Source organism: Pelobates fuscus, chromosome 1, assembly GCF_036172605.1.
Source record: "Pelobates fuscus isolate aPelFus1 chromosome 1, aPelFus1.pri, whole genome shotgun sequence".
NCBI classification, from domain to species: domain Eukaryota; kingdom Metazoa; phylum Chordata; class Amphibia; order Anura; family Pelobatidae; genus Pelobates; species Pelobates fuscus.
The window spans coordinates 308,688,309-308,715,718 of NC_086317.1; the positions used below are offsets into that span (position 1 = coordinate 308,688,309).

General features: G+C 42.3%; 2 protein-coding genes across 2 annotated transcripts in view; both read left to right on the forward strand.

Moving 5' to 3' along the window:
- The first annotated feature begins 367 nt into the window (after positions 1 to 367).
- The window catches only part of IL18RAP (interleukin 18 receptor accessory protein), a 52,293-nt gene continuing 25,250 nt past the window's right edge, over positions 368 to 27,410 (forward strand). Inside the window, exons 1-5 of the mRNA XM_063458489.1 lie at positions 368 to 469; positions 6,412 to 6,673; positions 6,787 to 6,955; positions 11,097 to 11,271; positions 14,421 to 14,489. Of these exons, the coding sequence (XP_063314559.1) occupies positions 397 to 469; positions 6,412 to 6,673; positions 6,787 to 6,955; positions 11,097 to 11,271; positions 14,421 to 14,489 (748 nt within the window). The 5' untranslated portion in view covers positions 368 to 396. The remainder of the gene's footprint in view (positions 470 to 6,411; positions 6,674 to 6,786; positions 6,956 to 11,096; positions 11,272 to 14,420; positions 14,490 to 27,410) is intronic.
- Positions 15,194 to 17,558, forward strand: LOC134614559 (AP-2 complex subunit mu). The gene has a single exon (XM_063458502.1). It carries the CDS (start codon positions 15,235 to 15,237, stop codon positions 16,570 to 16,572), a length of 1,338 nt encoding a protein of 445 aa, XP_063314572.1. The 5' UTR covers positions 15,194 to 15,234; the 3' UTR covers positions 16,573 to 17,558.

Genomic DNA, 27,410 nt, shown 5'->3' on the forward strand with positions numbered 1-27,410 from the left:
GTGGTTTCACAACAATATCTGTAGCGACACCTTGCACTTAAAATTAAAACTGCATACGTACTCTCTAATTTATTCTAGTCTCCTGCTTTGATGTTTTGATGAGAGAAAAGATGTGATACAACATGGGTAAGTAATAGCTACTTTATAGCTGTTTAATATACTTTGTTTGCTGAGTTATAGCTACATTTATGTTAAACGTAATATACAGAAAATTAACGTCCTACTATAACATACAAATGACTCCAGAACGGAAGCTTGATTCTCAGGGAAGGAAGTGTTAACACAATCTTCAATAGTTTTGTTTATCTTCCAGTAAAACCTGTGGCTTGCTAAATTTGTAATATTTCTTTAACCACAGATGTCTGTTCATAATGACTGATGGGACCGATTTGAAATATGCTGCTGTTCGTTCTGTCTTTTTGGTACGCCTTTGCAAAACAAGTATTAATGACAGATGGTGCCTTGAAAAGTAAGTTTCCTTTTTTTTTTTGTAATTACATTTCATGGTGTTGAAATATAATATAATATAATTATCACCCTGTATGGGTATTCACAACACAGAAGATATATAATGAGATCATATTGTTTTATAAGATTTTGTTAATTAACACGGTTATTCGGTAAAGGGAGAATTGCAGGGGATTTAAAGTGAATTTAAAATGTTAAGGTCAAACTAGCTGAACTGGGACAATTCACCCAGTCAGCTATGATTCAGTTTGACTACTTTGCCCTTCAGTTTTAAATTCACTCTGAATTTGTGTTGAATTCTCACTTCAGTGAATAGCCCTATAGCACTGCTAAGTGAAGTTGAATTCAATTAACATTTGTAATAGTACATTTTGTGAATATCAGCGTGTATTGAGAACAATGAGTACAATCTCTACATCTCTATCATACTTTTGTAATAGTTTTAGGTAAAATTGGATTACTGTGCATTAACCTCTTTGAAGCAAGTTAGGAAATTCTTACATGCATAATTGTGAAAACGTTGCTTTATTGTGGTTTTGTGGTTATGAAACGTAGTTATACGCAATGCTGCTTTGTGCCTATGAAAAATAATACGTCTCTGTGTATGTAAAACATGGTATAAAATATATTTTTTTTCGGCTTACTCTGCTGCTTCAAACGCTGTAAAAACTCAGCATAGTAGGGCTATTGAATTACCATTTTGAAATAAAGCTCACATAGTACTCTGTCAGTGATACATGGTATAGCTTTAAGAACACATATATTATCTTGTTTAAATATTCCACACCTTTTCCAAATAAAGGAAATTGGGAATTTGAAAGATTTGAAGTTGTTGGTGCCATGGCCATTAAAGGCTTCTTGTGAACTGTTTTCTGTTTAAACTGATCAGCTTATTTTTGTATTACTTGCTAAAATAATCTTTTTAATGGAACTTCCCATGCACATGATTTTTAATTATGTATCCCATGCAGCATCAAATATATATAACTTTAACTCCATTGTCTTATGCTTCTAGTTCAAAGCATTGAGAGAGTGCAGGAAGCTGGGCAGTTGTATGTACCTGCTGAATAATATTCCATTAAAATCCAAGGAAGCTTGGTGTTCCACTTATATAAACACAATTGGTTTATAAGCAAGAGTTGCAGATTTCTATTCACTTGTACTAATACATTTTCAATCATTTTAATTGAATGAGATTATCTCATTTGTTAAATAATACGGCATTAAAAATGAAAACAAAAAAACATTTAAAAAAAGGACTTTGCGACCCGTGGTCACAGGGTCATGGGGAGGATGGGGGTATTGGATCTAATTAAGAGGTGACAATTGTAAGGTAATCCCTTTTTAGCATGCCCATCACCCATTGATATAATCTTTATGAAATACTTATATTGAGTGTGTTGGAATTTCAATGAAATTCCAATCCAGTCAAAATATTTTGAGACACAGTAGGGGCTACTTTGTCTCAGTATTTTTTCTATGCTTGACACTGGTTGACACTTGGCGGAACTACGCCATCAAGCCGTGCTAATCCCCCAGTGACTGCTGCAGTAAAATTCACTCTATCTGTGGAGGACTCCATAGTCTTGCAAAAGTACAGCAGTGACATGGGCTCCTGGCAGTTGAAGCACAAGGAGCAGAAGAGGACTGGCAAGACAATGGGGGGGGGGGGGGGGGGGGGGGGGCCCGCAAGGGACAGGTTCAGGTAAATAAAACTCACTTTTGCCTGCCCCCCCTGGCTACTGGACCACCCCAGCAGTGATGTTACAATTAGTTGTTGTTTTTTTGCAAATTATGCAAAGCCCCCAGATGGTGACAGGTAAAGAGACCCCACCCAACACAGTGGATAAAGTAGGATGTATCTTACATTTTCTTAGCCCCTAGTCTGTGGGTGGCAGTAGAAGGGACTTTACTATGGCCTACTTATATCTTTTTTTCATTTACAGGAGGCAGGGGGGTTTACAGTGAACTGTCCACCATCATTATTGTCCCCTCCAGCAGACACACAGTATTTCAAATTATCTTTCACTTGCATGAAAGCAAGTGAATGATAATTTGCAAATGTACATCCTGCCAATTGTCTTCGGTTCTAAATTTGATTAAAACCAGTGCTTTCTGAAACTTATGAATCATTTACTTTGTATAGCATTCGATGTAAAAAAAGCCATATCTTAATCTAGACACTGAATGCATTTCGACGATTGCTGCAGACTTGCTCTGTGATACCGAATTCCAACCGCACTTTACTGTAATAAGTATAAGAAGTGCCAAAAACGATCTGGATTCGGCCATTTTCACCAGATTTTGCCCAGATATAAAATCCGGTGTTTAAGGAATAACCCTGTGTAACATTTGGTCCTTAGTTTTGCTAAAAATAAAAGCTTTACTGCTTACTGCAACATAGTTTTAACAAAACTAAAGATATTTAAATGTGGTACTTTTTGTTAACCAAGCAGGAAGCTGCTGTACTCAATCCATTGTTTGCTGGTTGCTGGTAAATGATTGTATAGGAACTTTTCACTCTGTTGGACAACATCCATAAGTCAAGCAACCAGCAGTGCAACACTCTTCTATTATCTAATAGTTTTAATTTCACAAGAAAATAAACAGTTGAGCCTAAATGTAATACAAATTATGCATCTGTGGCATGAATGTAGACAAACATCAGTATATGACAGAAAAAAGTGAGTTTGTAGGAAAAAGTATGTACAGTTCAAGAAGTAGTAAATACAAAAGGTGGAATCACTGGACACGTAAAAAGAAGTATTGTGTGAGTATACTGTGTTTAACACTAATGTGCCATACTCTGAGATTAAATCAGTTAAAGCTAAATTATTGACTCTTTTTGGTGTAGTTGTGGTCTGTACTAGTTTGCCATGCCATTCTTATTTTTGCAATTTTCCATTTTTGGATTTTGTGATATATATTGTTACTGTTATGGTAATTCACTAAAGTCTGAATGGCATTGGATGAGATAAAACCATCTGTTACTGTATGAGGCCATTCAGACTGTACATTCTGGACATTGTTCACACTATTTAACAATGTCCTGATTTTTCAGAGTAGGCTCCAAACTACTCTTTTTTTATGTGCAATGAAACCTGCCAGACAGCTGAAATTCGGACCTGGATTTTTGAAATCCGGGACTGAATGCTTTAACTTCAGCACGGATAGTAAAAACTATCTGGCATATCTACTAAACAGTTATCAGACAGCAGTTTCTTCTCTTCTCCATGCCTACAAAAGTCCAGTGAAAAAAAATACTAATTCTCAATGTTACTATTAAAAAATATAAAAAGAGCCCCGATTTGCAAAAAAAAAAAACCTGATGGAAAAAAAAGAAAAGGTTGCAACAAAAATAATTCTTTCTGAGCCCTGTAGAGGTTCTACTCAGAATGAACTCAGAGCATTCTTACAGAATTTCTAATAGGAGAGTTGTGCAAGGGAAGGGGTCCCTACCTTTAATAATCCTAAGGACAAAAGTTAAAAAGGCAGGAAAGGTCTAAACAGGGATATAGAGTCAGGCTAAAACATTATAACCTTGATCCAATATATGAAAAGGTTAATAGGTAATAAGAGGGGGGGGGGGGGAGGGGGAGGGAAAGGGAAAGGAAAAAAATGGAAGAAGAACAAAGCCTCCTAAATGGAGGAATAAAGTTACCCAATAACTAGCCCAAATTCCCCAAACTCCCCACCTAAAGAGAACACTGAACCGTTCCCTGTATACCTCGGCACTATAGTGTAAGTGCCTACCTATAACCTTATTGCCCTACCTGCCTAAGTAGCCAAAAGTATAAACTTAAATAAGAAATCAATCCATAGTGCTACCTAAAGTGAACAAAATAAATTAAATAAAGAAATAAAGTCTAACTCGACGCGCGTTTCAGCTTTCTAACGTAGAACGCTGAAATGCGCGTCGAGTTAGACTTTATTTCTTTATTTAATTTATTTTGTTCACTTTAGGTAGCACTATGGATTGATTTCTTATTTAAGTTTATACTTTTGGCTACTTAGGCAGGTAGGGCAATAAGGTTATAGGTAGGCACTTACACTATAGTGCCGAGGTATACAGGGAACGGTTCAGTGTTCTCTTTAGGTGGGGAGTTTGGGGAATTTGGGCTAGTTATTGGGTAACTTTATTCCTCCATTTAGGAGGCTTTGTTCTCCTTCCATTTTTTTCCTTTCCCTCCCCCTCCCTCTTATTACCTATTAACCTTTTCATATATTGGATCAAGGTTATAATGTTTTAGCCTGACTCTATATCCCTGTTTAGACCTTTCCTGCCTTTTTAACTTTTGTCCTTAGGATTATTAAAGGTAGGGACCCCTTCCCTTGCACAACTCTCCTATTAGGGACTCCGGTCCCCTTTCTCTCGTTACAATTTTAAATTTTGTGGGTTATTCCCCGTTAAGGAGAGTTATTTTGGGCATATTACACCTGTCTACGGGTAATCTACATTGCCCCTGGATTGGTGTATTTTTTCTCTGTTTCTTCTTACAGAATTTGACTTACAGAATGCTCTGATTGGTTGGCTTACAAGCCAGATTGATTGATTGATTGATTGATTTATACTGTGGTGTTGCTTTATTTTTTTGTTAGACTTTTCTCCTAATCAGATCTTTTTTTTTTTTTTTTTTTTTTTTTTTATGGTAACATTGGGAATTATGTTTATTTGTCCTTTTGTGGGGCTAAAGAAAAGAAGAAGTAAGGAGAAATAATGTCTGATGTCTGGGGTAGGCAGGCATTTTTTTTGTTGATTGGGAACCCAAAGCTATCCATGGTGGTTACAGGGAGGCTGATAATTGTCAGAATTTTGGGGGTGGACAAATGCTATTATAATGCGAACAGGGGGTGTCTCATCCTGTCCTGTTAGGTCTAACCCTTCTCCTATAATATTATGGACCATCTTCCTGTGTTTCTCCTTCCAGACTGGTATCTGCCCCTTTGCATGCACTCCTCTTTCCAGACGGGTATCAACCCCTCTGTCAGTGCTCCTCCTTCCAGGTGGTTATTGAACCCTCTGCCTGCACTCTTTCTTCCAGGCAGATATTGACTAATTCTTGCATTTTTTTTAGAAATCCCATATGGCCATTTGTATTGTTATGTCTCCCTCTTCTACATTATCTGAATCCCTTCTTCTTTTTATTGGTGTCTCTAATTTTTAGGGGAAATAACTGACTGGAATAAGCCCAATTTGCTCGGTCCCAAGAGAATTATTTGGAATAACCCCAATTTGGTCATTTCTTTTTTTTTTTATGTTCCACCCAAAAAATATTGAATCTTGTTTTTGGTGAGATCCCTTCTCTTACAGAGTGGTTACCATTATATTCTCTTTTCCTCACAACAACCTCCATGTTTGCATTATTTCCTTCTCTTTTAGGTGGTGAAAAAGTTCTTGTGGGATCTTTTCCTTTTTGAACTGCCTCTGAATAAGAGCTCAACTTCATACTTTGCTCTCCATCTTTTGGAGTTTGTGTTTTAGTGAAATATTTCCCTCCATTATAATTTGTTTTTCTCACATTACCCTTCTCATAATTTTCTCTATCTCTTATCTGGTCCTCAACATTCCTAATTTTATGTTCTATATTTGAACTATTTTATTATATGGTTTCCAGGGTTTCCTTTTTCTCAATCTCACCTTCTTTTTCTTTTAGAGGGATATAAAGTCCTTTACATTGTGGCAGGTAGGTGAGGGTTCAGTGAATATATCATTGTAGAATACATTTTGAGAGGGAAAGAGTAGAAATACATATTAAATTGATTCACATAGATTTAGAAGTAACTGTATATGTTAGTGTGTGTGCATCTATAAATTATGAGTAGCAGTTTCCTTTGATCAAATTTGGAATATGTGGTCTAATAAGCATTTTGACATGTTCACTATACTTTAATCTTTAATATTATAATAACCTCACATTTTGCTTTTTCTATTTTAAATTTTAGATTTTCAACATAGTTTAAGTGAACCATGTCTCAAATATCAGGCATTTGCTGGAGAGAATATTTTTTTCCTATGTGCACCACCTTCTGTTGAACCAAGATATATTCAGAACACATCTGGAAATAATTTTGCCTGGTTCTTTCAAGACAGAACTGGTCATATAAATGCAATTAAGTTTATTGAAGGTTCACCTATACAGATGAAAGAAAATGCACTTTGGTTTTCACCGGTACAAATAAAGGATTCTGGAATTTACATCTGCAAGTATGGAATTACCATAATGTAACATAGTACAAACATTTTAAAGCAATATAAAACAATACCTGACAAAATATAAAACAACACTGACATATATTTCCTCTCTTGGTATAATGCAGCGCAACAACATTCAATTTAAAGATACGCCTTGTTGTTAAAGAAAAAGAAAACTGTTTGAGATATTCTCAAAGTCAGCTCTTTTTAAAAATCAGCACAAAAAGAACGATTACCTGTCCTTCACTGAGTTGTCACAATAAGCAAAATACGTCAAATGTTATATGGTACAAGGTGAGTAGTTTATATTAAAGTAGCATTATTAATTATTTTACTATAATTTTACTATAATCTTCTTAAAACAAAGTATTACCTTTATCTAACAGAATGAGTGCATAGATACAGTAGCAGATACATTTGTTTCATCATTTGATGTCTAGAATGCTTTTCAGGATTACGTGATATTGAAGGAGAACGGACACTTTCTAGGATTTTTAATGCTAAAGAAGTGACAAAGGAGGACAAAGAGGCTTTCCACAAGAGGTCCTTCTGCTCTCCACATATAACAACCACAGAACATGCACATGGTTGCTATGGAAACCCCCTATCCAGCACTGCTAGGGGTATGAAAACGAAAGGACATTATGTCACTCCATTCAGAAACTGACAAAGAAGCCAGCAAGCTAACATCACTGGGAAGTTTTGCCCTGCTTGGGGACGTGTCCTCGAAAAAGGCAAATTAGTGATCAGCAGAGAAGGAGCACAGTTGTACCTGAGAGCAACAGAGGAGGCGTGGAGCAGGACCTCGCTGATGTGATCGTGGCAGGGAGCAGAGGCCAACTTCCCTTTAAGCTCCTCTACATGAGAGATGAAAAAAATGTCTAATAGTGTCTATGTATCAGGATTACAAGTCGATCCAGCACGCAGTATTGTGTCACACCTAGAACTAAGGATAATGTATAACCGGACCTTAGAATGGCTGGACTTAACGTCTCCAAGAATAGTCAAAATACTTGCTGAGGTCAGGGACACAGAATCAGACACAAAGATGAGGGAAAGCCAAAAGTCAAGGGTACCAGATATCAGGTAAGTCAAAACAAAGCCAAAGTCAAATACCAGAAAATCAAGATCAGGAACGCACTCTCGGATAACCATAGGCATGAAGCCACGACACAGCACTGAGCAACAGGAGAACTGGGCCTGTATACCCCTTCTTTGAATCCGATTGGCTGTAACCGGCCCTTGACCCCAAAGGCAATTACCAGGTTTCCATTTGCATGATTGCTGCTCAGCACAAACCCTCCTGTGGATTTGATTGGCCATGACCGGCCTTTAACACCAAAAGTAACTACCAGGTTTCCATGTGCATGATTGCTGCTCGGCAAAACTTTTCCTGTCAGGACAGTAATTCTGCTCAGCACAACTTTTCCTGTCAAGACAGTAAATGCCATTAACCACATTTTTATGTGCAGATGAATGCGTGACACTGTGGTGGAAGAGGTAGTCCAATTAACAAGGTCCATTAGGAAGCAAGAGTATCCAAATACAGGGAGTGCAGAATTATTAGGCAAATTAGTATTTTGACCACATCATCCTCTTTATGCATGTTGTCTTACTCCAAGCTGTATAGGCTCGAAAGCCTACTACCAATTAAGCATATTAGGTGATGTGCATCTCTGTAATGAGAAGGGGTGTGGTCTAATGACATCAACACCCTATATCAGGTGTGCATAATTATTAGGCAACTTCCTTTCCTTTGGCAAAATGGGTCAAAAGAAGGACTTGACAGGTTCAGAAAAATCAAAAATAGTGAGATATCTTGCAGAGTGATGCAGCACTCTTAAAATTGCAAAGCTTCTGAAGCGTGATCATCGAACAATCAAGCGTTTCATTCAAAATAGTCAACAGGGTCGCAAGAAGCGTGTGGAGAAACCAAGGCGCAAAATAACTGCCCATGAACTGAGAAAAGTCAAGCGTGCAGCTGCCAAGATGCCACTTGCCACCAGTTTGGCCATATTTCAGAGCTGCAACATCACTGGAGTGCCCAAAAGCACAAGGTGTGCAATACTCAGAGACATGGCCAAGGTAAGAAAGGCTGAAAGACGACCACCACTGAACAAGACACACAAGCTGAAACGTCAAGACTGGGCCAAGAAATATCTCAAGACTGATTTTTCTAAGGTTTTATGGACTGATGAAATGAGAGTGAGTCTTGATGGGCCAGATGGATGGATTGGTAAAGGGCAGAGAGCTCCAGTCCGACTCAGACGCCAGCAAGGTGGAGGTGGAGTACTGGTTTGGGCTGGTATCATCAAAGATGAGCTTGTGGGGCCTTTTCGGGTTGAGGATGGAGTCAAGCTCAACTCCCAGTCCTACTGCCAGTTTCTGGAAGACACCTTCTTCAAGCAGTGGTACAGGAAGAAGTCTGCATCCTTCAAGAAAAACATGATTTTCATGCAGGACAATGCTCCATCACACGCGTCCAAGTACTCCACAGCGTGGCTGGCAAGAAAGGGTATAAAAGAAGAAAATCTAATGACATGGCCTCCTTGTTCACCTGATCTGAACCCCATTGAGAACCTGTGGTCCATCATCAAATGTGAGATTTACAAGGAGGGAAAACAGTACACCTCTCTGAACAGTGTCTGGGAGGCTGTGGTTGCTGCTGCACGCAATGTTGATGGTGAACAGATCAAAACACTGACAGAATCCATGGATGGCAGGCTTTTGAGTGTCCTTGCAAAGAAAGGTGGCTATATTGGTCACTGATTTGTTTTTGTTATGTTTTTGAATGTCAGAAATGTATATTTGTGAATGTTGAGATGTTATATTGGTTTCACTGGTAAAAATAAATAATTGAAATGGGTATATATTTGTTTTTTGTTAAGTTGCCTAATAATTATGCACAGTAATAGTCACCTGCACACACAGATATCCCCCTAAAATAGCTATAACTAAAAACAAACTAAAAACTACTTCCAAAAATATTCAGCTTTGATATTAATTAGTTTTTTGGGTTCATTGAGAACATGGTTGTTGTTCAATAATAAAATTAATCCTCAAAAATACAACTTGCCTAATAATTCTGCGCTCCCTGTACAGGTGATGAAGTTAAAATATAGACAAAGATAGTGTAACCAAGGTTACATGATAATGCATGAGTTGTTTCCAAATTATTAAAGTGGGTTTAATAAGCACCAACATACCTTTAGCTTAATGAAATGGTTTTAGTGCATATATAGTACCCCGCAGTGTTACTGCTCAGTTCTCTGCTATTTAGTTAATTCACTGTTTATGCAGCCCTAGTTACATCTCCCTGCGTCTGACCTACACAGTCTCCTTGCACATTTATTTCAACGACAAATCTAATATTTAAATGAAGTTGGATTAGCTGAAACCAATTTTAGGAGGTAATGCTTGGCCCCAAGGTTGAAATTCCTGTGGAGAGAAAACAGACATAGTAACAGTCACATCTTACTGGTGTGGTAGACCTAATAGTAATGCACAACGATTTGGATGGGGTGACTTTTAAAGTAAACATATAGCTGCACAACTTTAACTTTTATGGGTAGTAAACTCCCATAACTCCTGACACTAAGGAAACAAATACCTAAGCTTTTGGAAAGCACACTGGACAATTTTAAAGTTTTTTTTTTAACTTCAGTTAACTTCACTCTTGCTTCACAGACCTCCTTTCTAGTGTTTGTTTCTGAGACGTTCTGTGCTGTGAAAATTTAGGAGATGATACCCACATTAGCTATTCTGAGTTTTGCATTGGGAGGTTCTCCAGTCTGCCATGTTATCTAACTACTAACTCAACTAATTTTATTAATTGTATTCTTATTTAATTTCTTCTGCTACTCTTACTATCCTACCTTAACCGCTCACCTAATTCTATTTTCTATACTTGTATTTACTATACTCTGCAGCAATATGTGCACATTTTCTTATAGAGAATATCTTGCATACAGATTCATATGTCTGTATTTTGTATTTTCTATTTATACAATCTCTTAAGTGGGCGCTCCATATACCTAAAGCACTTTTGGAATTCTGGAAAGAAAAAAATGATGTCTCTGTCAGATAAAGACTATCCATAAAGCAAAAAGGAATGAGGGACTTTATAGCTTACAATGTTCTACAATGTAAACAAAATTCAAGCCATATAAACATAATATTTGGAGCAAAGTAGTTAAATTACGATTGCTAAAATGTATACATTTATCTGGATACAGACTTGTGTCTGTTCTTTATATGATCAGCCTAAGACTATTTGAATGGCTTTATAGCATATATTATTTGATGTAGAATATTTATTGAGAGACACATTGTTTTTGACACATAAAGTATTCTCAAAAAAACAAAAAAAAACAAATGTAACTAAATTTCCGCAATAAATGTTGATAATTGACTTTGAAATTCTGCTCTATTTCAGGATTATAAAAAAGTGACCGAGAGACCAGAAAGATTTTCTTTAAAATTATTAAATGACAATATTATACTGGAATATATAATCTATAGTGACAAAGGAATATATACATGTGAATATACTGTAGAAATAGATGGAGAACAATGGATAGTAAGAGCAACTATAAACATTGAAACTGGGGGTAAGTCTACATTCATTACATAAATTTTTATAAAGCTATAACTAAACAAAATTTTACAAAGAAAGATTGTCAGTCATGTGCTAGTTTATATTAGAAAACATTAGTAACAATTCAGTACCACAAAGATTGTTAAAATTAGGATCAATAAAGATCCCGTTTTCAGTGGATAGAATGGTAATATTGAATTGAAGTATATTAGCCTGGCCTAATGGTGAACAAAAGCTGCAAAGAATGTTGGGAAATAACAAATTGACAACTTGAAGAATGCACGCACTTGTAATGTAAAATTGGAAATAGATGGAGACTTTGATGGGTTTTACTTTGTTTTTTTTTCAGTGGATAAGACAAGAGAGCTATAAGGGGGCACTTACAAGCTTTAAAAATAACTTCACAATTCTCCAGGTTCAATTCTCAGCAAGTAAATATAAAATAATATTTAGCTTGTCACCATTTTAAGGGTGTTCTGGTGGTCTGATCATGACTCCAAGATATCCTTAAAAATGGTCACAAGCTAAATATAAATTTCCTGGTTAAATAATTGGATATTATTAAAAGATAGGACTTCCATAGCATCTCTAATATATAATTGACACACATATGTAATCATAATTTAGACATAATATCCATAGTCATTTTAAATAACACTACAATAAACACCCAAACACAATCTCACTATTTAGGATGTTGTTGTTTTTTTTTTTTTTTTTTAATTCTTTATTTTATTTGTGCATGGAAATTCACATATAGCACACCGTGCCACAATAGCCAGAGTATGCAGAGTTGAACAAAGGTTTACGTTAGTTAGGCAGTGGAAAAAACGTTGCACATTTTTAAATTTCTAACGCTTAACGAGTTATATCTAGGCTGATTGTTAATAAAAATAAGAAACTGGATTAGCGTAAGACAGGTTATAATGGTGATAGAGAACATTGCAGGCTAGTTGTTCAAGCTTACATTACTATGTAATAGATATGCTAGTGATTAGCTGTATCTGGCTAAACATGCTGAATAGATCAATATAAGCTTCACATGCTAGTATCTAAGTTTCGCAGGCTAGGAAGTCCTGCAGAGAGTAGCTTAGGCAGGCTAAGTAGACTGGTATTGCTAGAGAGACGAACCACAAGATGCCTTCATTGAACAGATTAGTAGATGGGGCAAAAAAGTAAAATAAAAGGTCACAGGCAATATAACACATACAAAAAGCGAATGCCATGTCAAATAGTATTGTGGCTGCAGGATTGTGTACAATTTTTATATTTAATGTACAGGTGGTGCCGATTAAAGCGAGTAGTAGACATAAATAACCCTGGTGAAGAGTTTGCCTGACTGTTGTAGGGTAGTGGTATGTTAAGTAGCATTATTAGATGTGGCCTCTTTAGCGTTGCAGGTGTCTAGGTTATGATGTGGCACTAGTCAACAGAAAAGTAAATTAAATTAACAGGTTTTAAAAGTTATGTCTAGTGACAGTTGCGTTAAACCTATCAAAAATATATAGTTATAACAAGCTTGGCTAAACAATGTAGGTGCTAGAGTAAGGTTAGCTAGTTTTTGCTTAACAGATTAGTCTAGTCTATGTAGGCAGCAGGTCAGTACGCTACTATATGCCAGACAATGTTAGACAGAGTGTCACGTTAGCCTCCAGCACATGCTAAACATTATGCTAGTAACCACCTGCTGCTTAGTATCTATCGGTTGGGTCATAAGCTGTGCATATTTAGTCATGCAGCCTGCGTTTCTGGCTAACTATGGATAAGGTTGCTTTAACACGGTTATGCTTTACATGCAAATGGCTGTATGAGTAGATGAAACGGCATAGGCTTAACAGTAAGGTGTGTGTTTAGCATTGCATTACGTGAGACCATATACTGCTCAACATGGCGCTCACGGTTCTTAGTGTACAGTCCGGGTCATTCACCCTACTCCTGATGCTTTGAGGGTGTAGCTGGCGTGATGGCTCGATTGCTGCCTCCCGTCTGCGTCCTCCCGCCAGGCCTTTCTCATGGTGTGTCCCCTTGGGTCGGGTGGTTTAGCAGTGCTTTGCAGTGTGGCAGCGTAGATTCTTTTTCCAGCTGTGCTGCGTTTCGCCTCCGGTTCCAGTTGGGGGCCATATTGGATGTATGGGGGGGTTCCCATCTAGTTGGCGCCGAGTTACCGGGCGGATCCATGCCGTGATCTGTCTCACTGCCAGCCTGTAGAGCTTCCCCCGGACTTTCATCTTTGTCCATAGGTTGTCTCAGAGCTGATCATAGAACTCCCTCGTGTGTTTGGGAGGTTTGATGAGTGTGCTCTGTGTTGTGAGTTTTGCCTGGCGTTGGCGGGTCCGAGTTGCCTTACGTTCGGTTGCTTGGTTAAGCTGTGGTGCAGGGGTAATCATCCCCTGTGAGGACCTGGATATTCCCCGCAGGTCCAAAGGGGGGGGAGGGGAGAGGTAGCAGGGCTGCTGTGGTATCATGCTTGTGGGCATGTCACCTGTCGGGCGGTCGGACGCTTCCTTCTGCTCTCGGGCCTCACTCTATTTTAGGCCGCCGCGTGGCCGGCAATGAGTTTTCCACCGTGCACACGTGCCGGACCGGTGTCAATTTGTTGCTCACGATCTGCTGAGTCGGTCCCCGACCCCTGTGTGCTGCCAGCTCTGGTATCGCACGGTACTTGTTTAATTTTGCTCATCTTTGTGGGAGCTCATGTGAAGTGCATCCGGCCATCTTGGCTGCCAGGCCCCGCCCCAGGATGTTATTTTTTACATTGATGTCAACAGGGGTTTGGGGATTTTAAAGAGGTGCATACACCGTGGTGAGAATTCAAAGTTAATTTCAAATTTAAGATAAGACTAGGTCATGTATGCTTTGAGTTTGGCCACTCTGGCCTTAAATTTGAAATTTTAATTAGAAATATTTATGTGAGAAATTAATAAAATACAGATTCCTACTCTGATGTCTTAGCAATTATAAGTAAATGTGTGCATAGAGATATGTTTGTAGAGCAACAAACACAGTGAGTATATGTTATGGTGCTTGGAGTGCTCATTTACAGAAATGTCAGCTGCTAATTCATAGAAATGTGCTATTATTTTTTAGTTGTCGAGCTCTAGCCTTACATGCAGCTATTGTACAGTTGTTGGATCTTCTAATATACTGTTCATTATTTTCTAGTTAATGACACATGGCAACCTCCCCATATTTTATTTCCCACCAATGGAAGTACTATTGAAGCAGAGCTTGGTAAGAAAAGTTATTAAATACTCTTTTGGTTACTGTAATGCAAGTGCCTTTTTTGTAAACTGAAGTTTATGAATGAATTGATGCAAAAAGATAGACATACTGTGAAAAATACAAATTACATTTGCATTTAAACATGAACAACTTGCATGCATGCCAAATTCATTATTAAATTAATAATAAAATTGTATGTATAGTATTTGAAAGTAATTAAGTGTAATATAAGAACCTACTGTAATACACACATCCAAAGCAAGAAAGAAAATTAGTAAATGCAGCAGTTCCCAAACTGGTGTGCCGGGCACACAGGGGCGCCGCAAAATATTTCCCCCGGTAGTATGATCATATGAATATTTGCACCGGGAACTGTGCCTCACTCTCCTGGAACTGTGCCAGCTGTGCAGGAAAAGAGAGGAGATCAGAGATTTCCCTCACCGGCCCACTTTTACTGTATTTTTTTATATATATATATATTTCTATATATATATTTGAATTTGCCCACCTACCCCCACAGACCCACAATAACCCCACCCATACACACACACTGCCCTCCATTCACACACTCTATCCCCTATACACACAATTATCCCCCCATACACACACACATACTGCCCCCCATACGCACACTCTGTCCCCCATACGCACACACTGTCCCCCATACAAACACACTGCTCCTCCATCCACACAAACTGTACCCCTCACTCTCATCGGAGGCACGGAGAGTGAGAGGAGGTCTGTATTAACCATCATGGGAAGGAAAAACGGAACTGTAGCCACCATGATTGGAGGACTTTTCATCTATAATCACAAGGGGGAGGTCCTTATCTCCAGAGTGTACAGAGATGACATAGGGCGGAATGCAGTGGATGCTTTCCGGGTCAATGTCATCCATGCTCGACAGCAGGTGCGCTCTCCAGTCACCAATATTGCCCGCACTAGCTTCTTTCATGTCAAGCGCTCGAACATCTGGCTCGCAGCAGTCACCAAGCAGAATGTCAATGCTGCAATGGTGTTCGAGTTCCTCTACAAGATGTGTGATGTTATGACTGCCTACTTTGGGAAGATCAGTGAGGAGAACATAAAGAACAACTTTGTATTGATTTATGAGCTGCTGGATGAGATCCTAGATTTTGGTTACCCTCAAAACTCTGAGACAGGAGCCCTGAAAACATTCATCACACAACAAGGGATTAAAAGCCAGCATCAGACCAAGGAGGAACAATCTCAGATCACAAGCCAGGTTACTGGACAGATTGGCTGGAGACGTGAAGGTATTAAATATCGTCGGAATGAGCTATTCCTTGATGTGTTGGAGAGTGTCAATCTGCTGATGTCCCCACAGGGACAAGTTCTTAGTGCCCATGTGTCTGGTCGTGTGGTGATGAAGAGCTATTTAAGTGGGATGCCGGAGTGCAAGTTTGGGATGAATGACAAAATTGTGATTGAGAAACAAGGCAAAGGAACTGCAGATGAAACTGGAAAAACTGGGAAACAATCCATTGCAATTGATGACTGTACATTCCACCAGTGTGTTCGGCTCAGCAAGTTTGATTCAGAGCGCAGCATTAGTTTTATACCGCCAGATGGAGAGTTTGAACTAATGAGATACCGAACCACAAAAGACATCATCTTACCTTTTCGTGTCATCCCTCTTGTGCGTGAAGTTGGACGAACCAAACTGGAGGTGAAGGTGGTCATTAAATCAAACTTCAAACCCTCTCTTCTTGCTCAGAAAATTGAGGTTCGCATCCCAACTCCACTTAATACTAGTGGTGTGCAAGTTATTTGTATGAAGGGTAAAGCCAAGTACAAAGCCAGTGAGAATGCCATCGTCTGGAAAATAAAACGTATGGCAGGAATGAATGAATCTCAGATAAGTGCCGAGATTGAACTCCTGCCAACCAATGATAAAAAGAAGTGGGCACGTCCCCCTATTTCCATGAACTTTGAGGTCCCCTTTGCTCCGTCCGGCCTGAAAGTTCGATACCTGAAGGTATTTGAACCGAAGCTGAACTACAGTGACCATGATGTTATTAAATGGGTTCGCTATATTGGAAGAAGTGGAATCTATGAGACACGTTGTTAATGCAGCAATGCTCTGAGGGGAAAGAGCAACTTCACTCGCTAAACCTTCCTCCCAATCTAACATTTTTGGTAAAATAAGGTCAGAATGTGGACCTTAAACAGAAAGGAGAGAGCTTGTCTTCTACTTTCTGTGGTGGATGGTTTAAAGATGCTCATTCCTTGTCCTGCTTCTTCCGCCCGATCATTCTTACCACAGAGCTGCATAATCCATCCTAGTACTGATGCTTTCAAGGCTGCTTCAGAACTGGAAGGATTTACTATGAATACTGGGGGTCTCTTACTGATGTGGGATCTCCTGTCTTGCTGCTGTGTCTTCAAAATACCCTTCACATGCAGCTGCACTTACATTATTTTACGGGAATGCTTCAAGCACTATATTCTACATTGCTTGTTGTAATTGTGGTGCAAGGAGGTAGTGAGAAGTCTCTCTCCCCTCCTCCCTCCCTCTCTCCCACCCCCCCAGTTCCCCACACTGCAATTTCTCAGCACCTAAAGCACTCTCCTTGCTGAGAATGTCCAAAATATAAAATGCGCACATGTTGTGCTTATTCGTTGTCATTAACCCCTTTTGGTGTGACAAAACTCATGTTAATGCTGAATTATTTTGTGCGTATAGGGACTTCACCCACTGCCTCCTTACATTATAACCATTACAACGGACTAGTATTTATGGTGCTAGATGTGTTCTGTTAACTCCGTAAGTCTGTGAATATTGCTGGCAGATAGTATTCCTAAATAGTGTAGTGCACCCCGCACGCTGTCCATACTACCCTCTTCTCTTACTATAGTGTCCTGTTTTGTGTCCCCAAGTATTTCTCTCATTAGAGCTGTGAGCACTGCCACAGACCAGCAGAGCATCTCCAGAAGAGTGACGGGAAGGAGCAGCTGTGCTCTCTGGCATTCTTGTCTATGGCTGGAAAGCGGACTCATTGCTCTATTGCAAGGTGTTTAATCCTCTGTGTGGTTCCTGACCTCTCACAGTGTTTGTGACCAAATGAAGGAAAAAGATTGTCTTGATTCTTGGTAAAAGCTTTCTCCTTCTTGTCCATTACAATGGGAAAGGAAGTAATTGTCGCTCCTTAAAGCAATCATTGGGGGTCTAAAGCATTAATCATATCATTGCCAGGGAGCAGTTACAGATACTAAATAAAGGATGGGATTCCTCACCTTCTCCTGCTGGTGTGGCCCGATTAATTCTCTCTCCTACACATGTGCTCTTTGTGCTGTGATATGCTGTTTTTTTTTCTTTGTGATGGTCAAATTATAATAAACCCAATAAAAAGTATAGAAACTAAAAAAAAAAAAAAAACTGTACCCCTCACACACACTGTACCCCTCACATGCAGGTTCTGGATCTGCGCCTGAACGGCAAGCATTTCTGCTGAACAAGGGCCCAGCACATGCCGCAGCGCTGTACATATATACAACCTAGACAATTGTTTTGACTTGGGGCGCCTTGGAAAAATATTGAAATATTAAGGGTGCCTTGAACCAAAAAAGTTTGGGAAAAGTTTGGGAACCACTGAGTTAATGGAACCAAGTTATGTGTCAAATGCAACACAATGCGAGCCATGTCAGCCCTACAATACCCTCCAGTCCTGTATGCTGCCTGTTCAGTAATGTTCAAATTGTTCTGACTTAGCAACTCACTATGATGTCAGATGAAATAGTAAACTTGATGGAAAATAAGCTATCCACCAGAATCAGGATGATTACAATTTAAAGGGTATCTGTCCTAACAAATACAACTTAATCTTAAATAATAGAGAATCCATTTTAATATATTCACTGAGCTAGCAGAATTGCTAGCAAATGTTTTGATTTTTCTAAAATCAGTGGTTAATATCGTCCAGGCCATTTCCTCTCAACGACGTGGGCTGAGTACAGTGGCCCTGTCCTTTTTAACCCTGCAATATAAAACATTGCTGTTTTTGAGGGCTACATTGTAGGGTTAAATTCTCCTCAAGTAGGGTTAAATCCTCCTCAAGTGGCTGTCATGAATAAAACTCAGTAACGTGAGCGAGAAGTTTCCATAAAAAAGAAACAATTCAATGCACATCCTCTATGAGGAGCATTAGATTGGGCCATGCCACCTACATGCCATTGCGGAAGAGGTGAGCAGTACCAAAGGAAGCCTTTGTGCTGGAAAAAACGTGTAAATCTATAATCTTACATTTTTACTGCACACTGGGGAACAATTAATGCATTAGGAAGAGTCCTTCTCTCAGTCAGTTCAGTCTGTGTTGAACCTATGCAGGTTAGCATAGAGCTAAGAAGACTGTGCTCTGCATGTCTATCAGGAAACCCTCCTCTGAGTGTCTTTCTTGCTTGAATTGTAGATTTGTATGTACGTAGTGGGGAATTACGATGAAGCATAAACATAATTAAACCCCATTCAACCTCCCCCCAATAACGACAGACAACGTGGTATGGATGAACAGGCCACAGCATTTATTATAACATAAATAAATTACTGTATAACACACCCATAACTCCATATATTAAACTCTTCTTTCTGTAACGAAATTGTTAGCAACAAAACATAAATAATATATATATATATAAATAACAACTCAACATACAGTGCTATACAGAGAACCCCCCGTCCTTGCCAATAAAAACCTGCAGTGGCTCCTAAACACCACTGCCTCTCACCTCCCCCCCCGTCATAAAAACATATTCCAATGCCTGCCATCAGCCGACCTTATCCACGCTCGATGGGCACGAGACCTCAGGCAACCTAAAGTTAAACCTTTTGAAGCAGGGGAGGCTGAGACCTGTAAACATGAGGAACTTATTCCATCCTTAACATAACCACACTTAATTGGCAAGGACATACCCCCGACTCGCTGTGACTAACTAAACCTACTCGGGGTGGGCGGGCGGGAAGCTGTTCACTGGCCCGAATCCCAAGTGGCACTGAGGTAAGACCTCCCCCCTGCTGGCTCACATAGCCCTAACCCCCACCCACACAATACACCCACTATCAAAGACCCTCCCCTGCATCTATCCCCACACTCCTACATGTGCCCTTGTCCGCTTAGCTGCGCTATCTCCCCAGGGCCTATACTAGCTTTAGTGTAACTATAATCTTAATTTTATTAATGACAGGAGGTGAATATTTGCTTAAGTCTCTCTTTACTAGAACTCCACAGCAGCACATTAACATAGAGAGAAAAAAACAATCACAAAAAAGTAAGGAAGCCATAAAAGGCCCCTCCCAACCAACTACTTCCTCTTTTAAGCTGCGACAAAATAAAGTACATGAACAATGTACAACTCAATAGATAGCAGAAGAACCAAACGAGATCAGCCGATGACTGTCATCCGAAACTTGAAGCGAACGTTGATCAGTAGATGAACTCTTGAACGCTATCCTGAAAACTGGAACTTGGATCTGTAGCCAAACCATTAAGCTGAAACAAGATAAACAGAGTTGAAAACTCTGATTAGTGAATGAAATGTACTGTGAAATCATGAATACCCATAATCAATTAATGACCGTACAACATCCCAGAAAACACACTCTGACTTCCTCTAAATAGACAATAACCTGACCTATCTACCACAGTCCTGGAGAACAAACTAACACTAAAATAGGTCATTGAAATCTTAAAACAAGTAGAGGGAGAAACTGCGAAGGAAATAGTCACCTCCTGTCATTAATAAAATTAAGATTATAGCTACACTAAAGCTAGTATAATCTACAATTTTATAGCATGACAGAAGGCTTCATATTTGCTGTTTTAACGCTCTGACAGCAATGCAAATGAAGCATGATCCGATGGTCTAAAATAAAATTGGCAAAAGGTATCTTCTCGTGACCGGTCAGCTGAACGCATAATGTCTTGAAGGGAAGCGCCCGCCATGAAGGCTCCAGAAGTCGCCGCGCCTCTAACAGAATGCGCTCCAGAGGTCAAATTCACCCCCGCCAATGCCAATAACCATTTAATCCATCGCGTCATAGTAGGAGATGAGACCGTTTGTGAAGTCTGACGTAAGAAATCAACAAATGGCTGGAATAAGAAGAGCAAAGAGAAGCGGTAATCACCACATAATGAGACAGAGTTCTCGCTACACAGAGTTAGTATTGCGGAAATACGGATAAAAAATAGCTGTCGAATCTGACTTAGTCCGTCTAGACACCCTGAAGGTGACCCCTTCCAGAGAGAAAGAAAAAGCATCAACATCGAAGGCCCGGACATCAGAAACACATCTGAAAGAAATAAAACATAGTAAGAGGGTAAATTTTGCCAAAAAATGACGAACTTGAAGTCTTGATTATCAGGCCAATCCCGGAATGACAAAACTGTGCGCACGTCCCAGAAGGAGGAATACTTAGGCAAAGGCAGTCGCGACAGTCTCATACCACAAAGAAGTCTGCAGACTAGTGGATCATGACCAATGGGCAAACCTCTAAGCAGTACGTGGGCTGCCACATTTGCCAATCTCGCCACATTTTGCCTGTTCGGTGTTTGCTTCCGGATCTTTGCTACACTATTGACTGATTTCCTGGACTCTGACCTCTGCCTGATTTACCGACTTTGTTACTCCGCTGCCAGCCCTGAATTCTACTTCTCGCCTGACCCTGCCTTTGGATGTTGTCTCCTCCTTGTGCCATCTCCTGCAACTGGGCTCCAACTCCTGGTAAACTGTTCCATAAGTCCCCTGGTGACTGTTAAATAATGACCAGATCATTACCATGGAGCCCGTGGAGATGTTGAATGTCCTGACTATCCTCACACAGCAAGTGACCCTCCTGTCCGAAACCGTAAGTGAATTGCAACGTGGTTTTGCTGAGTTAAAGGGGAACACACACCATGCTCCTGAACCTGATATTGCATTACCTGGCAAGTTCACTGGGAAAAAGACTGAACTGCAATTATTTATCACAGTCGGTGAACTGCTTTTCACTTCAAAACCATGCACATACCCCAATGATTATGTGAAGGTTCGCACTACAATTGCCCTGCTGTCGGGTAAACCCCAAACCTGGGCACACCAACTCCTGCACTCCAACAGTCCAATACTGGACTCATGGGACTCCTTTGCTGCTGCAATGCGTACATTATACCATGACACCCTGAGACCCTCTGCTGCACGCTCTGCCCTCCGTTCCCTCCAGCAAGGGAGAAGACCAGTGGAGGATTATACTACAGAATTCCGGGAGCCAGTTGCTGACAACGGTTATAATGAGACTGGTCTGTCTGAGGCATTAAAAGATGAACAAGCCAGAGTTGGGGTACCCACTTCATTCACCTTCTGGTCACCCAGCTAGATCGCCGGTTCAGAGAAAGAAAGCAGGAGCAATTTGAAACCAGCTTTTTTCCCCATCAACGTTCCAAACCTGCTGGTGAGACCTATACCCTTGTCCCCACCATGGACACAGAGGAACCCATGCAAATTGGAACATTGAATACCATGCTCACAGTAAATGAAAAAGCCACAAGCAGAGCCAAAGGCCTTTTCTTCTATTGTGGCAAGGGAGGCCACTATATCAGCTATTGCCCGATACATCCTCCTCGCCCTAAACATAGCCATGTGGGGACTATGTGTCACCATCCTACAAGTCAATAATGGTCTCTTTTTTGTTCAACTCTGCATGCTACTGGACCACAAACACCACCTAACCAGACCAATGGCACCATCACAGCACTGGCAAACCCTGCTCCTGTTCCAGAGCCTCAAAAGGAGACTGCTGTGGCTACCTTCCAATCCTCAGCTTCTGTCTCCCCTAAAGTTTCCTGCTCTAACACAGAGGATCTGTCCCCAGACTTTGTAATTGCTGTCACGATTCGGGGAACCCAACACGCTAACACACACACAGACACACACACAGAAAGTGTGCATTACCGGTCCTTAGAGTGGCCGGGCTAAGCACACACAGAATAGTCAGGAGACAAGCCGAGTAAGGGGGAACCAGAAAACAGAATAACGAGAAACAAGCCGAGGTCAAAGGGTAGGAGAAAGTCACAAAGTCAGATAAACAAGCCAGAGAGTACGTAACCAGAAAGCACACGTTCAGAATCAATACTATAAAGCAAAGACCACAACAGGGCAGGGAGGAACAGGAAAGGTAAGTATTTAAACCATCAGGTTAATTCTGATTGGATAATTTCCAATCAGAATTAACAATCACACGTGGGAGATATCTAAACCTCCCACTGTGATTGAGGCACTGTGCCTTTAATGCCGGGTCAGGTGACTGACCCCGGCGTGACATATCTTGGACAGTCTTCCAGCGTGCAGCGTCATGCATGCTGCCGCTGGGGGGCGTGGAGGAAGACGCGGGCGGCATCCGAGGCTGGAGGGATGCCGCTCGCCGAACCCACGTGGAGAAGGGGACCGCGGACGGCTGGAGGGTGAGTGCCGCGATCGGACTGCAGCCTCCCCTTGCAGCCGCCCGCGGGATCCTGACAATTGCCTCCAATGGAACCGTGGTCCGCAGGCAAGATCTAAAGGTCTTTGAGCAGGCTCCTTGCTTCCACTGCCTTCTCAAAGAATAACAATCTGAAAAATGTTCCAACCCTCTCAGATCCTGATGATTCTGATGCCTATACAGACCTGGATTTCCTGTCTGAACCTGAACTGGACTAGTTAATGCCATGTTTGTTCACCCCCGGAGGTCACTCCTTGTGGGGGGGGGGGGGGGGCTCTGTCACGACTCAGCCCGAGCCCTGCAGACAGCAAGGCTTGACTGCCCCTTTAAGAGACCTGACTGGGTTTGAACTCACTGCTCCAGCATTTTCCAATTAGGGTCAGCTGCATCTAATTAGTAGGCTGTAAAATCCAGCCCTGCCTGAAACCTAGTATCTGGTCATTATGCCTGCTTGGTGTTTCCTGCCGGATCTTTGCAACACTACTGACTGATTTCCTGGACTTTGACCTCTGCCTGATTTACCGACTTTGTTACTCCGCTGCCAGCCCTGACTTCTGCTTCTCGCCTGACCCTGCCTTTGGATTACCCCTTTATCTGTACTGTGTTTTTTTGGATTTTGTCTGCTCCTTGTGCCATCTCCTGCAACTGGGCTCCAACTCCTGGTAAACTGTTCCACAAGTCCCCTGGTGACTGTTACAGTTACAGGGCCCATAAAGGGATCGGTATCCCGTTGCAGACACCATCAACACCAGGAGCCCCATGCTGATAAATAACATCTCCTAGTCCCCGGGATCCAGGAATCCCAGAGGAGGTCCTTAGCCGACTACGATAACGCCTCAACATTCCAGGCTCCCCTGAAAGAGTCCAGGCCACCAAGTGTAGGTGGCTGTCCCTCACGAGGGGATGAGGATTGCCCCTGGGAGTCCAAGAGGAGCAACAGAGGTGACGGCAGGAGCAGTGGATCCCGATGGGAAAGATCCAGGAGCTCCAGAAACCAGGCAACACCAAAGACACACGCTGACGTCGAACTGGCAGCAATACCCTGGGAATCAGAATCATAGCAAACAGAGGAAATGCATAAACTCTCCGAGAAGGCCATGCCTGAAGAAAAGCGCCCACCGCTAAGCACGCCGGATCCGGGAGCCAGCTGAAGTAGATCAGGACCTGATAGTTCGTCTGGGAGGTGAAAAGATCCACTGTGAATGGACCCCTCTGTTCCATGAGTTTGAGGAAGATGGGCCGAAGGAGTTTCCAATCGCTGGCGTCCATCCAATGTCTGGAGAACCAATCCGCCGTCAGATTCAACTCCCCTGGCAGATACTCCGCCTGGAGGGTGATGTTGCGCTGGAAGCAGAAGCTGTAAATCTCCTTCATCACCTCCGAGAACGGGCACCTCCCAAGCAGTTGATGTACTGCACCGCCGAGACAAATGAGGACGCAGCAATCCAAAAGGTGGTTTGCCAGACTCCAAATCGCAAATGATCCTGCAATCAGTTCCAGGCAGTTGATGTGGAACTCCGACTCCATCTCCGACCATGGTCCCCCCAAAGACTCGCATCCAACTCTAGCACAAAATCTGGTGTTGGACCGAAGATTGCCTTACCATTCCAGGCCGACATGTTAAGGAGCCACCAGTGCAGTTCTGTCTTCACGTCCGAGGAAAGGGGAATCATCTGGTCGTAGGAAGGTCGTAGAAAACAGACCTTCAGCTGCTGCATGGCCCTGTAATGAAGTGGGACCGGGTAGATCGCCTGGATCGAGGCCGAGAGGAGACCCACTACTCAAGTCAACATTCGCAGGGGAATCAGATCTTGAAGTAGGATCCTCCAGATTTCCTTTCGGATGGTCGCTATCTTGGATAGAGGCAGACGCAGGACACATTCCTTCACGTCTACTTCTAAACCCAAGAACTGACTTCTCCTGGTTGACCACGAACCCCAGGTGTTCGAGTAAGGAGACCGCAGAGTGCGTCTGACAACAGCAGATCGTCCAGGTAGACAATACAACGGACGCCTTCCGATCGGATGTGAGCAATCACCGGTTTTAAGAGCTTGGTGAAGCACCACAGAGTCGAGCTGAGGCCAAAGGGAAGACAGAATTGGCAAAGTCTGCCTTTCCTGAGGAAGCGGAGGAACCTGCGGCACTCGGCGTCCACGGGGACTGAGAGGTAGTAGTCCTTCAGGTCCAATCTCCTGGTCGGGAGAGGTCCCGCCGGAGATGGATGCCCTCCATCTTCAAATGGTGGTAGACAACGAAGGCGTTCACTTCCCGTAGATTGATCACCAAGGGAAATTTTCAAGATTTTTTTTCTTACCAGAAAAATCGAGCTGAAAAAACCTTGCGTGTCCGGAGCCCACTGTACCGTGCCCTTGTCAAAAAGGGCCAGAATTTCCACATCTATCAGGGCTCTATCAGTGCACCTGAGTTGGAGGGGAATGAAAATCTATGACATATCCCCAAAGAACCCATTCGTCTGAGGGCACCTTCCACCACCTGTCCCTGCAGTGAAACAGTCAGCCCGCATGCAACATGGAGAAAGGAGAAATGGCAGGAGTTGCTCTCACCTGAAGAGAATCTTGCAAGTCCTCTGGCACGATTTCCTCTACCACTGTCTGACCTCTGAGAGTAGAAGGGCCGGGCTGGTCGGAGTGGAAAAATTATGGTCCATGGGATCCTCGACGGCCAAAAGGCCAGAAGCGTCTGGAGTCCTGCCAAAAACCCGTGAAGTCTGCGGATGAAAGACCCTCTTCATGTAGGTCTGCGCCTTGTCCAGGAAAGTGAACAGGTTCACATGTTTGTGCAGTTCTTTTATGAACGGTTCCCCGAACACAAGACCTTTAGCCAAGGGGCCCAATCCCTTCAACCCCAAATCTGACAACTTGTTATCCACCGCCTTCCTGCGTTCCATGGAGAGCGCCACATTCATATTGCCCATCAGGCAAATAGAGCGCAAAGCCCAGTCCTGCATGGCGGCTGGGTTCAGGGTAGCCCCTTCCGAGTAGGCCTCATCCACCAACATTAACATCCTGCATAGGGGACCCAGCATGTCCAATATCCTGTCCTGCGCCAAGCGTAGGCTGCGCTCAACTCCTTTCTTTAGATCTTGCCCATTATGGGTCATGTATGTAGAAACCAGGGGATCGATTTCCCGGGTTGTGGCGACCTTCTCCGGCAGTACAAGTCTGGGGCATTCTGCCCGAAGCTTCCTGCGAACCTCCAAAACCAGAGCGGACCCAGTAATGCACTAATTGTGCTAAATGTTCGGGGAGGGACCATTCGGAGGACCTGGGGTGTCGAATGGTCCGAGGGCTGAACAGGGGTTTGTCCGTGGCGTCCAGGAAAGTGTCTTCGTCCATGGCCATAGCCGTCGCCCCTTCCAGAAGTGCCCCTGCGCACTTGCCTGATCTCTCATAGGAGAGTCTGACTCAGCCGAGTCGTCTGCCATCTGGGGGAATCCCCTAGCGCCCCACTCTGGTTGAGTTAGAGGTAGGGCCCTAGCCAAGGCCTTTTCCACGGAGGTCGCTACTGCCACATTACTGATGGACTGCAGATTCTGCTCCTGGATAGATGGATCCATGATCAAGGAGTCGTGGACAAGGTGACACATATGGGCATAGAGGACCGGTGTCGCCAGCAGGTAATTGGGGCAGCACCCCTAATAGTGGCAGAGGCAAGTAAGCTAGTGCATGCAGGGTCCAAATGAGAGTATGGAGCCGCCAGGCGTACACAGAGAATGGCACAGACAGCACAGGCCAAATCAGGGGGCACAGACAAAGCATGCCAATCAATAGGGCACAGTCAAAGCAGCCCAATCCAGGGCACAGCCAAAGCAGGCTAGTTATATGGGCACAAACAGAGCAGGCCAAATAATGTGGTATAGCCAAGGCAGGTCAATCAGAGCATGCAGGCAACATGCTGAGGGCAGGTTTCAGGCATTAGGTTTCAGGGTGAGAGAAACAGGAGACAGCTCCCGCTCTGCGGGCGGAGCCATCGGGTGGGGGCCAACACGTGGGATCATCGCGGTCGTCAGCGGGAGGCGGTCGGAGGACCGATCCCTGCTGACCGCAAGTAAAACGAGTTTGGGGGGAAGGGGTAGGGTAGGCAGTGAGGGCAGGAAAAATAAGTAGAGAGAGGGGTAGGCAGACAGTCCCCCAATCCTGCAGAGCCCATAGAGTAAGCCCCAAGCAGAGAGAAACCATGCAAAACACCCCCACACAACAAAACAATCGCACAAAATACAGAAATAGACAGAAATCTATACAGGAAAAAACTGTAAAATGCAATAAAATATCCAGTCACCCAATGTTAACAGGAGGCAGTGGTACTCTGACCTGTGCTTGATGTGGAGCAGCAAAGAAAGAGGAAGTAGTTGGTTGGGAGGGGCCTTTTATGGTTTCCTTACTTTTTTGTGATTGGCTTTATCTCTCTATGTTAATGTGCTGCTGTGGAGTTCTAGTAAA

Coding starts and splice junctions, on each gene's coding strand:
- LOC134614559 (XM_063458502.1), top strand. CDS start 15,235: ATGGGAAGGAAAAACGGAACTGTAGCCACCATGATTGGAGGACTTTTC.